Below are 12,237 nucleotides of genomic sequence, written 5' to 3'. Positions count from 1 at the left end.
GACATGACTCAAAGGAGCCAGAAAGTAGAGGAGATGAAAAGAAGTTTGGTTTCACAACAGAATATGTTTAAAAAAGCCACATCACAAAGCGAGGCTGCTGTAAAGGATAGTTATATAGTGGCAGCAGAGATCGCAAAATCGATGAAAAAAATGAAAAAGTGCATGATGAAGGTTTGTGACCTCGTATGCCCAGAGAAAAAACAAGCATTTTCAAACGTGAGCCTGAGCAGGAACACAGTAGCTGATCGCACATGTGATCTTGCCACCAATCTGTATGACCAGCTGATGGAAAAGGGAAAAGATTTTGTTGCGTTCTCCCTCGCTGTGGATGAGAGCTGCGACGCATCTGATACTGCTCAGCTGTCAGTCTTCATCCGTGGAGTGGACTCAAATCTGTGTGTTACGGAGGAGCTATTAGGATTCAAATCAATGCATGGCACAACCACAGGAAAGGAAATCTTTGAGGAGGTTTCCAAATGTGTAACTGAAATAAAGCTGCCGTGGGATAAACTCGTTGGATTAACGACAGATGGTGCGCCAGCGATGTGCGGTAAAAAAGAGTGGACTGGTGGGCATGGTTCGGGAGAAGATGCGGGAAGAGAACTGTGCAGGTGAGCTAACTGTTTACCACTGCATCATACATCAGGATGCACTGTGTGCCAAAGCCCTAAAGATGGAACATGTTATGACCACAGTAACACAGGTAGTTAACTTTATAAGAGCCAAAGGTCTAAATCACAGCCAGTTTAAATCTTTTCTGGAGGAGTGTGGTTCGGAGGTGAGATGGCTAAGCAGAGGAAAAGTACTGAACAGATGTTTCGAGCTGCGTGAGGAAATATGTCAATTCCTGGAAACCAAAGGGAAGGATACAGCAGAGCTCCGGGAGCAAAAGTTCCTGTGTGAGCTGGCCTTTCTCTGTGACATCTCGAGCCATCTCGATGCGCTGAACCTGCAGCTTCAGGGGCGGGGACGCATCATCACAGACATGTACGCTGCAGTGAGGGCCTTCAAAACTAAACTGTGCCTGTGGGAGAATCAGATGCTGCAAGGAAACCCTTGCCATTTTCCCTGCTGCCAATCCATAAAAGCGCAGATCTCTACCGCCGTGTTCCCATGCGCACAGTTTGCTGAAAAACTCAGTGTTCTCGCCGCTGAGTTTAGCCTGCGATTTGCCGACTTCGATGCCCAGAAATGCAAGTTTGAACTGCTTAGTAATCCCTTCGCAGTTGATGTGGAAAATGCACCAACCAACATCCAAATGGAGCTGATTGAACTCCAGTGCAACGACACGCTGAAGTCAAAGTATGATGCTGTGGGCGCCGCACAGTTTCCACGGTTCATCCCTGACACAATGCCTCAGCTCCGCACCCAAGCTGCTCAGATGCTCTCCATGTTCGGCAGCACTTATCTATGCGAGCAACTTTTCTCCTCGATGAAGATGACCAAAACAACTCACAGGAGACGTCTGACTGATGAACATCTTTGCTCGATACTGAGGATTTCTTCAGCTCAGAGCTTGAGCCCAGACATTGATGAACTAGCATCCAAGAAGAGATGCCAGGTATCTGGCTTGGGCACATCAGATTAGACCAGTGTGCAATAATTAACGTTTTCTTTATGCACTTTTTCTTGCTACAAGGCATGGGCTTGAATGGTTGATTGATTTATTATAATTTTATTTGTAAAATTATTAGCCAGTGGAAAAAGTTGATTTTGGTATTTAAATCAGAAGGCTGCAAATAGAAAAGAGGCATACAATTTTTATTTAAATTTTATTTATTTAATAAATGAATGCCATTGATGTGTTTTTTCATTTGAAATTCGATTTTGCATGTCTCCACTATTAAATTATATATTGTATGGTAATAAGCGATGCTTGTTCCATATTCAATGTTAAAGCAAAACTTGTTTGGGTCCATATTAAAAGGTTAATTTGTTCAATGTTGGCCCGTGACTTTGTTCAGGTTTTACATTTTGGCCCACTGGGTATTTGAGTTTGACACCCCTGGGTTAGGGGAATGTTAGCTGAACAGACTGGTACTCTCCAGTGGTGAGGAGGAGTCTACCGTGTTTTCGGAAGCATTTTGTGGATTCAGGGCTCACTCAAACATTGTTTTAAGCTTTGTTTTACTATTGACAGCCTCCTGATATCAGGGCCTAAAAACGACAACTTTTTAAATATATTTCTTGAACTGCATTGCTGGTTAAGAGCTTGTAACTAAGCATTTCACAATAAGGTCTAGTGATTTTACCAACACAGCCAATGGGCATCCTCTCCCAGCTTGGCTCCATGGGATATGTAGTGATTTTACCAACACAGCCAATGGGCATCCTCTCCCAGCTTGGCTCCATGGGATATGTAGTGATTTTACCAACACAGCCAATGGGCATCCTCTCCCAGCTTGGCTCCATGGGATATGTAGTGATTTTACCAACACAGCCAATGGGCATCCTCTCCCAGCTTGGCTCCATGGGATATGTAGTGATTTTACCAACACAGCCAATGGGCATCCTCTCCCAGCTTGGCTCCATGGGATATGTAGTGATTTTACCAACACAGCCAATGGGCATCCTCTCCCAGCTTGGCTCCATGGGATATGTAGTGATTTTACCAACACAGCCAATGGGCATCCTCTCCCAGCTTGGCTCCATGGGATATGTAGTGATTTTACCAACACAGCCAATGGGCATCCTCCTCTCCCAGTTTGGCTCCATGGGATATGTAGTGATTTTACCAACACAGCCAGATATGCATGCTTTTCAACCGATCGCATGGGATATGTAGTGATTTTGCCCTGCACCCGCATGCCCGACTAGCATCACCACCCTGGATGGTTCCAACCTTGAATATGTGGACATCTATAAGTACCTAGGTGTCTGGCTAGACTGCAAACTCTCCTTCCAGACTCACATCAAACATCTCCAATCAAAAATCAAATCCAGAGTCGGCTTTCTATTCCGCAACAAAGCCTCCTTCACTCACGCTGCCAAGCTTACCCTAGTAAAACTGACTATCCTACCGATCCTCGACTTCGGCGATGTCATCTACAAAATGGCTTCCAACACTCTACTCAGCAAACTGGATGCAGTCTATCACAGTGCCATCCGTTTTGTCACTAAAGCACCTTATACCACCCACCACTGCGACTTGTATGCTCTAGTCGGCTGGCCCTCACTACATATTCGTCGCCAGACCCACTGGCTCCAGGTCATCTACAAGTCCATGCTAGGTAAAGCTCCGCCTTATCTCAGTTCACTGGTCACGATGGCAACACCCATCCGTAGCACGCGCTCCAGCAGGTGTATCTCACTGATCATCCCTAAAGCCAACACCTCATTTGGCCGCCTTTCGTTCCAGTACTCTGCTGCCTGTGACTGGAACGAATTGCAAAAATCGCTGAAGTTGGAGACTTTTATCTCCCTCTCCAACTTCAAACATCAGCTATCCGAGCAGCTAACCGATCGCTGCAGCTGTACATAGTCTATAGGTAAATAGCTCACCCTTTTTCACCTACCTCATTCCCATACTGTTTTTATACTGTTTTTATTTATTTACTTTTCTGCTCTTTTGCACACCAATATCTCTACCTGTACATGCCCATCTGATCATTTATCACTCCAGTGTTAATCTGCAAAATTGTATTATTCGCCTACCTCCTCATGCCTTTTGCACACATTGTATATAGACTGCCCATTTTTTTCTACTGTGTTATTGACTTGCTAATTGTTTACTCCATGTGTAACTCTGTGTTGTCTGTTCACACTGCTATGCTTTATCTTGGCCAGGTCGCAGTTGCAAATGAGAACTTGTTCTCAACTAGCCTACCTGGTTAAATAAAGGTGAAATAAAAAAATAAATAAAATATGTCTACAACAGGTTATGGGTGTCACCTTCCTTGGGGAGAATGGGCTCTTGGTAAAGGAAAGGCAGGAGCAGAATAGGTGGAATGGTATCAAATAGTGTACATCCAACACACGGTTTCCATGTGTTTGAAGCCATTCCATTAGCAAAGTTCCAGTCATTATTATGAGCCGTCCTCCCCTCAGCAGCCTCCTGTGACGTAGTCTTGTACACTTCACCTTTTTTTTATACTGACTATCATATTTGTTGGTTAAATTAGACTTTACTAATATCATGAGGAATCCAGAAACGAGTTAAATGACAACAAATGAGAAAATAGCAACTCTACAAAGCGCCATGACTACAATGAATGACTAAATTACTTTCGGACACGAAGGGTCCAGAGCTCCTCCTCCTCATTATTCCATGCGATAAGAGACTTCTTTGTTCTCTGGCCGTGTGCGAGAGGATCAAACCCGCAAAGAATCATGGGGCAAAGTGATCTACACATAATAATGAGTCGTTATTTATGATGCAAGGTGATTTGTAGATCTGTCCGTTGGCAGCCGCCTGCAGTCGTGTTGATGCTCTCGAACACGGCCATAGATGGTTGTTTAGCAACAAAACCGACGCAAGTGCAACGACGTGGCAAGCAGACGGGCTTGGCTTAGATTGTTGACATGTAAACTAGATTTGGTCTACAATGGTTATTGAAAACATACATTTGCAGAATGAGCACTTGTCTTTCAAAAACATTGTTACCGTTGTTGGTTAGCTAGCTAGCGAATTATTGCCATATTAGCAATGACAGTCAAAACAACACAGTATCAAGAACAATATGAAACTAATTGAAAATATTCCCCGCTACAGTTTCTTGTCATTGTTGCTATCTGGCCATCCAAAACCACAGCACACAACTTCCTGGTCATTGAAGCATGCGCATCGTTTGTGACATTCTCAGCTAGCCAGCCTATTCAAACAGAAACATTTGGGAGTGGGATGTCTCGCTTCCTCTTCCATCCCTAATGTGGTTTCCTCGCAGGTTTCATTCCATTAGGAAAACATATTTCCTAGGTGTGGTGAATGTGTTTCTAACATCTTTCCTTGTAGACTTCCCTCTACTGTTTTTGGCTTGCTATGGGAAAGCATTGTGCTAAAGTATACCCACCTCTGGAGATACTAAGAATAAATCGAAACCAAAACATCAAGGTTTCTAAATCACAACCATTTAGCAATGAATAAAGTCCTTCATTTATAAACCTTTATAATACATTCACATATTTACAGCATATGCAGAGACCTTATGAAAAACAATTCAACAATTGGATCAAATAATTACATGTTCTTACTTCTCATCACCAACAATTTCCCCCACAGTAGTAAACAGATATACATAGTAAAAAAGACAAATGTTCCCGCTAGAAATTGTCAAAACATCTAAATAAACCCAAAGCACAATACTTCCCTAATAGTGGAAATACAAAGGATTAAAAAAATACCATTAACATGTTTTAAATGGAAGGGTATAGAGGTAGTACAATTTCACTGTAAGGAGTTGGTTGGCCCGCTCTCAAGCAGCGTGTCAAAGTTATGGACAATACAACATTCAGTTTCAAACATATATCCATGAAGCTCAGACCAGAAAGATATCCTTTGTAACCGAGGCACAGTTGTTCCTTCAAGCCGACAGGCCAGTCTGGGGTCTTCACTTTACACACATCGTAATAATCTTCAGGATGGCATCTCTGGGATAAAAACAATAAGGGAACAACCAGGTGTACTGTATAATGTCAAAATACATATCTGTTCAGTTCTGATAAATTCCAACATAGACCCAACTGTAGTCTTTAAAACAGAAAATGATCTTCATGAATGATAAGATAACAAACCTGATAAAAGGGATATATGACAAGCCATACCTGCAGAGAAGAGAAGACCGATCATTCCATTAAACACATTCCACATCCATCAACGCCTGAAACTGTTATCATAGATATAAAACACATTATAATAGGAACAAAAACTAACTCACCAGGCAAATGCTAGGACTTGCAAAATGCAAAACATCAAAGCGAGACCAAAGTTCACCCACTAGAAAAAAAACACAGTTAATAATCACCGAATATAAAACACAGTTAATAATCACTGAATATAAAACACAGTTAATAATCACTGAATATAAAACACAGTTAATAATCACTGAATATAAAACACAGTTAATAATCACTGAATATAAAACACAGTTAATAATCACCGAATATAAAACACAGTTAATAAATCAAATGTATCATCATCAAATGTATCATATGGGGTATTGTGTGTAGATTGAGGGGATTTTATTTTATTAATTTTAGAATAAGGCTGTAACACAAAATGTGGAAAAAGGGGTCTGAATACTTTCCAAATGCACTGTATGTTCAGTTTGCTCCTATCAGAACATACACTATATATACACAAGTATGTGGACATCCCTTCAAATTAGTGGATGTGTCGATTTGTCAATAACAGCTGGTGATCTAATATAACAATATCTAATATTAAAGACTCAAGGTTTTGCTCGCCTGAGGTAGAGTATCTCATATGAAGCTGTAGACCACACTATTTACCAAGATAGTTTATCTTGGGGTGGCAGGGTAGCCTAGTGGTTAGAGCGTTGGACTAGTAACCGGAAGGAAGGATCCTGGACGTCCAGACGGGACGACCTCAGGTGGTATGGGGTAGGCAACAACACATCTGGCACACTGATCCTCAACACGGGGGCCCGTCAGGGGTGCTTCGACTCCTGCTGTACTCTGTTCACCCGACTGCATGGCCAAACTACTCCAAAATTAAGTTTCCGACAACAACGGTGGTAGGCCTGATCACCAACAACGATGAGACAGCCTATAGGGAAGAGGTCAGAGACCTGGTGGTAGGCCTGATCACCCTCAACGATGAGACAGCCTATAGGGAAGAGGTCAGAGACCTGGTGGTAGGCCTGATCACTGACAACGATGAGACAGCCTATAGGGAGGAGGCCAGAGACCTGGTGGTAGGCCTGATCACTGACAACGATGAGACAGCCTATAGGGAGGTCAGAGACCTGGTGGTAGGCCTGAACACTGACAACGATGAGACAGCCTATAGGGAGGAGGCCAGAGACCTGGTGGTAGGCCTGATCACTGACAACGATGAGACAGCCTATAGGGAGGTCAGAGACCTGGTGGTAGGCCTGATCACTGACAACGATGAGACAGCCTATAGGGAGGAGGCCAGAGACCTGGTGGTAGGCCTGATCACTGACAACGATGAGACAGCCTATAGGGAGGAGGCCAGAGACCTGGTGGTAGGCCTGATCACTGGATGAGACAGCCAGAAGGCCAGAGACCTGGTGGTAGGCCTGATCCCTCAACGATGAGACAGCCTATAGGGAAGAGGTCAGAGACCTGGTGGTAGGCCTGATCACTGACAACGATGAGACAGCCTATAGGGAAGAGGTCAGAGACCTGGTGACAGGCCTGATCACTGTGCCAGGGAGGAGGCCACAGACCTGGTGGTAGGCCTGATCACTGACAACGATGAGACAGCCTATAGGGAAGAGGTCAGAGACCTGGTGGTAGGCCTGATCACTGACAAGATGAGACAGCCAGGGAAGGCCAGAACCAGGCCTGATCCTCAACGATGACACAGCCTATAGGGAGGTCAGAGACCTGGTGGTAGGCCTGATCACTGACAACGATGAGACAGCCTATAGGGAAGAGGTCAGAGACCTGACAGTGTGGTGCCAGAACAACAACCTCCCCCTCAACGATGAGACAGCCTATAGGGAAGAGGTCAGAGACCTGACAGTGTGGTGCCAGAACAACAACCTCCCCCTCAACGTGATCAAGACAAAGGAGCTGATCTTTGACTACAGGTGCAACACTCACTACCGAGTTCCAAACTGCCTCTGGAAGTGTAACGGATGTGAAACGGCTAGCTTAGTTAGCGGTGCGCGCTAAATAGCGTTTCAATCGGTGACGTCACTTGCTCTGAGACCTCGAAGTAGTAGTTCCCCTTGCTCTGCAAGGGCCGCTGCTTTTGTGGAGCGATGGGTGACGATGCTTCGTGGGTGACTGTTGATGTGTGCAGAGGGTCCCTGGTTCGCACCCGGGTATGGGCGAGGGGACGGTTTAAAAGTTATACTGTTACAGAAGCAATGTCAGAACAATAACTGTTCCTCGGGAGCTTCATGAAATGGGTTTCCATGACAGAGCAGCCGCACACAAGCCTAAGATCACCATGCGCAATGCTAAGCGTTGGCTGGAGTGGTGCAAAGCTCCCGACCATTGGACTCTGGAGCATTGGAAACATGTTCTCTGGAGTGATGAATCACAATTCACCATCAGGCAGTCCGACAGACAAATCTCGGTTTGGCGAATGCCAGGAGAACGCTACCTGCCCTAATGCCTAGTGACAACTGTAAAGTTTGGTGGAGGAGGAATAATGGTCTGGGGCTATTTTTCATGGTTCGGGCTAGGCCCCTTAGTTCCAGTGAAGGGAAATCTTAACACTACAGCATACAATGACATTCTAGATGATTCTGTGTTTCCAACTTTATAGCAACAGCATGGGGAAGGCCCTTTCCTGTTTCAGCATGACAATGCCCCCGTGCACAAAGCGAGGTCCATACAGAAATATTTTGTTGAGATTGCTGTGGAAGAACTTGACTTGCCTTCACAGTGCCCTAAACTCAACCATCAAACACCGTTGGCATGAATTGGAATGCTGATTGCGAGCCTGGCCTAATCGCCCAACATCAATGCCCTGGGGCGGCAGGGTAGCCTGTCATTCTGCCCCTGAACAGGTAGTTAACCCACTGTTCCTAGGCCATCATTGAAAATAAGAATTTGTTCTTAACTGACTTGCCTAGTTAAATAAAGGCCAAATAAATACAAAAATAACTTCACTAATGCTCTTGTGCCTGAATGGAAGCAAGTCCCTGCAGCAGAGTTTCAACGTCTATTGGAAAGCCTTCCCAGAAGAGTGGAGGCTGTTATAGCAGCAGAACCTCCATATTAATGACTTCCCAGAAGAGTGGAGGCTGTTATAGCAGCAAAGGGGGGGAAAATCAACACCATATTTATGCCCATGTTTTTTGGAATGAGATGTTCGACGAGCAGGTACTTTTGGCCATGTAGTGTATATGTTCAATTTGCTCTTAGCACAACTCAGCTAGGCGAAGCGAAGGTCTATGCTCACATACTCCCTAAAGACCTGGCAATATCACTGTTGTTTGTCCCTCGTGATCCACCGTAGCAACATAGCCATAACACTTGTTCAAAATAAATCAGAATTCATCTAAGATAAATCAAGAAATCATTAATTTAGACGTCTTGCTAAGATGTTTTGTGCAGTATTTCTGAAGTTAAAAGTGCATTAAAACTAGTAATCTCTCATTGAATGACAAACACTTAATTGAAGAAATCCCGTCCATAGTTCCTGCTCCTACTAGGAGTAGTACTGTTGACCAATCACTAACTAGCGGGTGAAGGCTTCGGCTACCGAATATTTTTTTGTACGCACGAACAGCCAAATAAAAATGTAATGAAGAAATCACAAAATTCATCAAAATATAGGCCTTACCCAGAAGGCTGCACAGAGAGTCAACACAAGACATGTCTAGAAAAGAGAACAGAAAATAAGTTAATTCAAACTTGATGTACCTTTGGTTTCTTTCTAGGATTCTCATTATTTTCATATTCACATAGTGCTACAAAATGACATCAAATCCAATTTTATTTATATAGCCCTTCGTAGCCCTTCAGCTGATATCTCAAAGTGCTGTACAGAAACCCAGCCTAAAACCCCAAACAGCAAGCAATGCAGGTGTAGAAGCACGGAATGCAGTCCTTTCTAAACCTAACATTAGTAGCTGGTACTCACCAACATGATAGTAGTGGCCAGAGCTCTGGTCTTGTCACACATCCTCTTCAGCTGTTTGACTGGTCCCATCAGGAACATGGTGCTGATAGGACAGAACTGTTATTATCTACGGTGCTGAGGACAGGTTAGGTTTAGTTAGAGACGGCTAAGGAAACACTCACATAGGACACAATCAACCTCTGTTATAAATTGTTGACATGTTTCTAAGGAGAGAATCACATATCAGGGCATTGACAGTGAACTGAATCATATTTGTCATGAAGGAAATGCCATACTGAAAAGGTCCTGAGTCGTCAGGTGTTGAGGGCATTCAGCTTAATCTCACCTGCAGAGTGAAGAGATGTTTCCAAAGGTATAAAATATGATGAAGAGGAGGATTCCTACTTTGGGGATGAAGAGCATACAGACTCCCTGTAGAGGTAAGACAGATAATTTATCAGTTTCAACCTCAAAACTGAAGATGTCATTAATATAACCATTTTTAAAGGGTCAGTGCAGTCCAAAATGTGATCTCCTGCTGTTTTTATGATATTTCCACACTATGTCGAAATAACACTCAGAAATTGTGAAAATTATGAGAATGCCCTTTTAAAATGTAAGAGCATTTTGAAAACAGTGCAAGGAATTTCAGCCTGTTCATGAAGAATGGAGTTTTTGTGCCAGAGCATGACATCACAATCTGATCAGATTATTCTGACCAATGACCAGTCATGTTTAATTTGCACATGCATCCTCCTACTATGAAGGGGTAAGCAGAGTAAAGCTCTACAGAGTCTAGACCTTTCAAACTCAACACTGGACCTCGAAGCCAGTTCCACTGCATTTTTCATCGTTCCCCTCTAATCAGGGACTGATTTAGACCTGGGACACCAGGTGTGTAGAATTCATTATCTGGTAGAACAGAAAACCAGCAGGCACCGGACCTCGTCTGGTCTAGATAATTCTATCTGCCAAGCAGGGCTGTGTATGTAAATATATTTTAAATATTTTAAATATAAATATATTTTAATTTGGGGGGGTAGAAAAAGGGCTTTATTGCCAAAAGCAAAAGTTTTGTCATGTGGGGCGGACACACGTAGGAGACCAGTTTCACCTGGAAAAAAAAGAGCACACAATGCCTCTCAATTAAACAAAAGAGATGTTGAACATTCCTGAGCTCAGGATAAACCTGTAGCACCACATCTCTCTGGATCAGGTGTCTCCTGATCAGAAATGGGTGGTGCGCAAATAAGCAAAACACACATTGTAATACTGTAAATAATTGTATATAGGAAAGCAACATATTCAAATCCACTTACCAAGATTGAGCAGGTGACCCCAATCACAAAACAGATAATAAATCCCTTCACTCGTGTACCCCAACCCAAAGTAGATGCTTCATTCGCTGCCTGAACCAAGTAAAGTAATTCCGTGAGGATCCACAGGTTCACATGATGAGAGAGAAGATGCATTGATTTAGGAATATACCTTACATTAAATTAGATTCGTTTACTTTCACATATTTTACACTGGATAAATCAAATTATTATTATGTTTATATAATAATGGCAGTGGATTAAATGTTTAAGTATGAGTCTATAATATCAATTTATACTACATTTGATCAATTCGGTTTTTTACCTGCAAGATGTTGCCGTTTTCATTGGGTCCATCCGTTCCGCTCAAAACTGATTTAAGTTTGTCCATGACTTTTGACGCGTTGGCTGAGCGCAGTAAATCAGGAGTGATGATCGGATGTTTGATTTATGTTGCTTCCCGGTGTGGTGATTTTAATCACGAAGCAGAAACAATAAGTTTCGATAGCATATTTCAAAGAGCGAAATCCACGCAAACAGTGAGTTGTCTTGGGGGTGTGGTTTGATGCGGGTGTTTATTGGGTGTGTCTTTACCGTTCAATCACAGTAAACGAGGCCAGTAGTGAGTACAGCATAGAAACTAAGCGAGCTTTGCTATGGAGAGAACAAAGTTTTGAAGTTGAGGAATTCTTTCAAGGGTCCAGGGTTCCGGTTTTCACGCCATCCCATGTACCGAGAGGAGATTTGCAGTACTGCAGTTTAACTGATGCCGAGCCCAGAAAGACAATTCCAATAGTGTCTTTGTAGCACATTTGGAAAGTTGACTTCTCTATCCGGGTTAAGGCACAAATGTATTATTATAAGTGGAACAACAACAATAGTCATACAGTATTAACAATTATAATACACATTTACTTTTTTGCTTTCAATTCAGACATGGACAGCTCTGACCTTCAATAGGTCCTGTGTGGGTGTTTGTATATATACCATGGAACAATTTAATGGGTTTGGAGCGTACTAAATATGGTGTCCTGACACTTCTGAACGGGCAAGATCTGGCTCTCTAGAGTTGTCCATATTCTTTGCTAAAAATACACCCTCGTTATCACCTTTGTGCCAAAAACAGATTTTTTCCATGAATTGTCTTCGAGGCTGATTTTTTCCACCAGCACTCACAGCCTAAGTGCTTAACGTTTA

The 12,237-nt window shown here is 43.1% G+C and overlaps 1 protein-coding gene and 1 long non-coding RNA gene across 4 annotated transcripts; both read right to left on the bottom strand.

The window, feature by feature from the left end:
- Positions 1-5,088: 5,088 nt before the first annotated feature.
- On the bottom strand, positions 5,089-11,670 carry sft2d2a (SFT2 domain containing 2a). Its single transcript, XM_035799222.2, has 8 exons — positions 11,366-11,670; positions 11,044-11,133; positions 10,071-10,156; positions 9,746-9,827; positions 9,446-9,481; positions 5,874-5,932; positions 5,731-5,760; positions 5,089-5,586 (listed from the first exon to the last, which is right to left on the bottom strand). The coding sequence occupies exons 1-8, from the start codon at positions 11,429-11,431 to the stop codon at positions 5,547-5,549; spliced, it is 489 nt and encodes a 162-aa protein (XP_035655115.1). The 5' UTR covers positions 11,432-11,670; the 3' UTR covers positions 5,089-5,546.
- Positions 5,940-9,439, bottom strand: LOC127910803 (uncharacterized). 3 transcript variants are annotated; one of them, XR_008076236.1, is made up of 3 exons: positions 7,531-9,439; positions 7,371-7,430; positions 5,940-7,100 (listed from the first exon to the last, which is right to left on the bottom strand). It is a non-coding gene; the product is annotated as an uncharacterized LOC127910803 (long non-coding RNA). The 3 variants fall into 3 exon arrangements; XR_008076235.1 differs by lacking the exon at positions 7,371-7,430 and adding an exon at positions 7,267-7,326 and having other exon boundaries at positions 5,940-7,160; XR_008076237.1 differs by lacking the exon at positions 7,371-7,430 and having other exon boundaries at positions 5,940-6,746; positions 6,807-7,160.
- Positions 11,671-12,237: the final 567 nt, after the last annotated feature.

This window comes from Oncorhynchus keta, chromosome 22 (genome assembly GCF_023373465.1).
Source record: "Oncorhynchus keta strain PuntledgeMale-10-30-2019 chromosome 22, Oket_V2, whole genome shotgun sequence".
In the NCBI taxonomy this organism is placed as follows: domain Eukaryota; kingdom Metazoa; phylum Chordata; class Actinopteri; order Salmoniformes; family Salmonidae; genus Oncorhynchus; species Oncorhynchus keta.
Note: the sequence above shows the minus strand (reverse complement) of the source record. Positions and strands in the feature narration are given on the sequence as shown.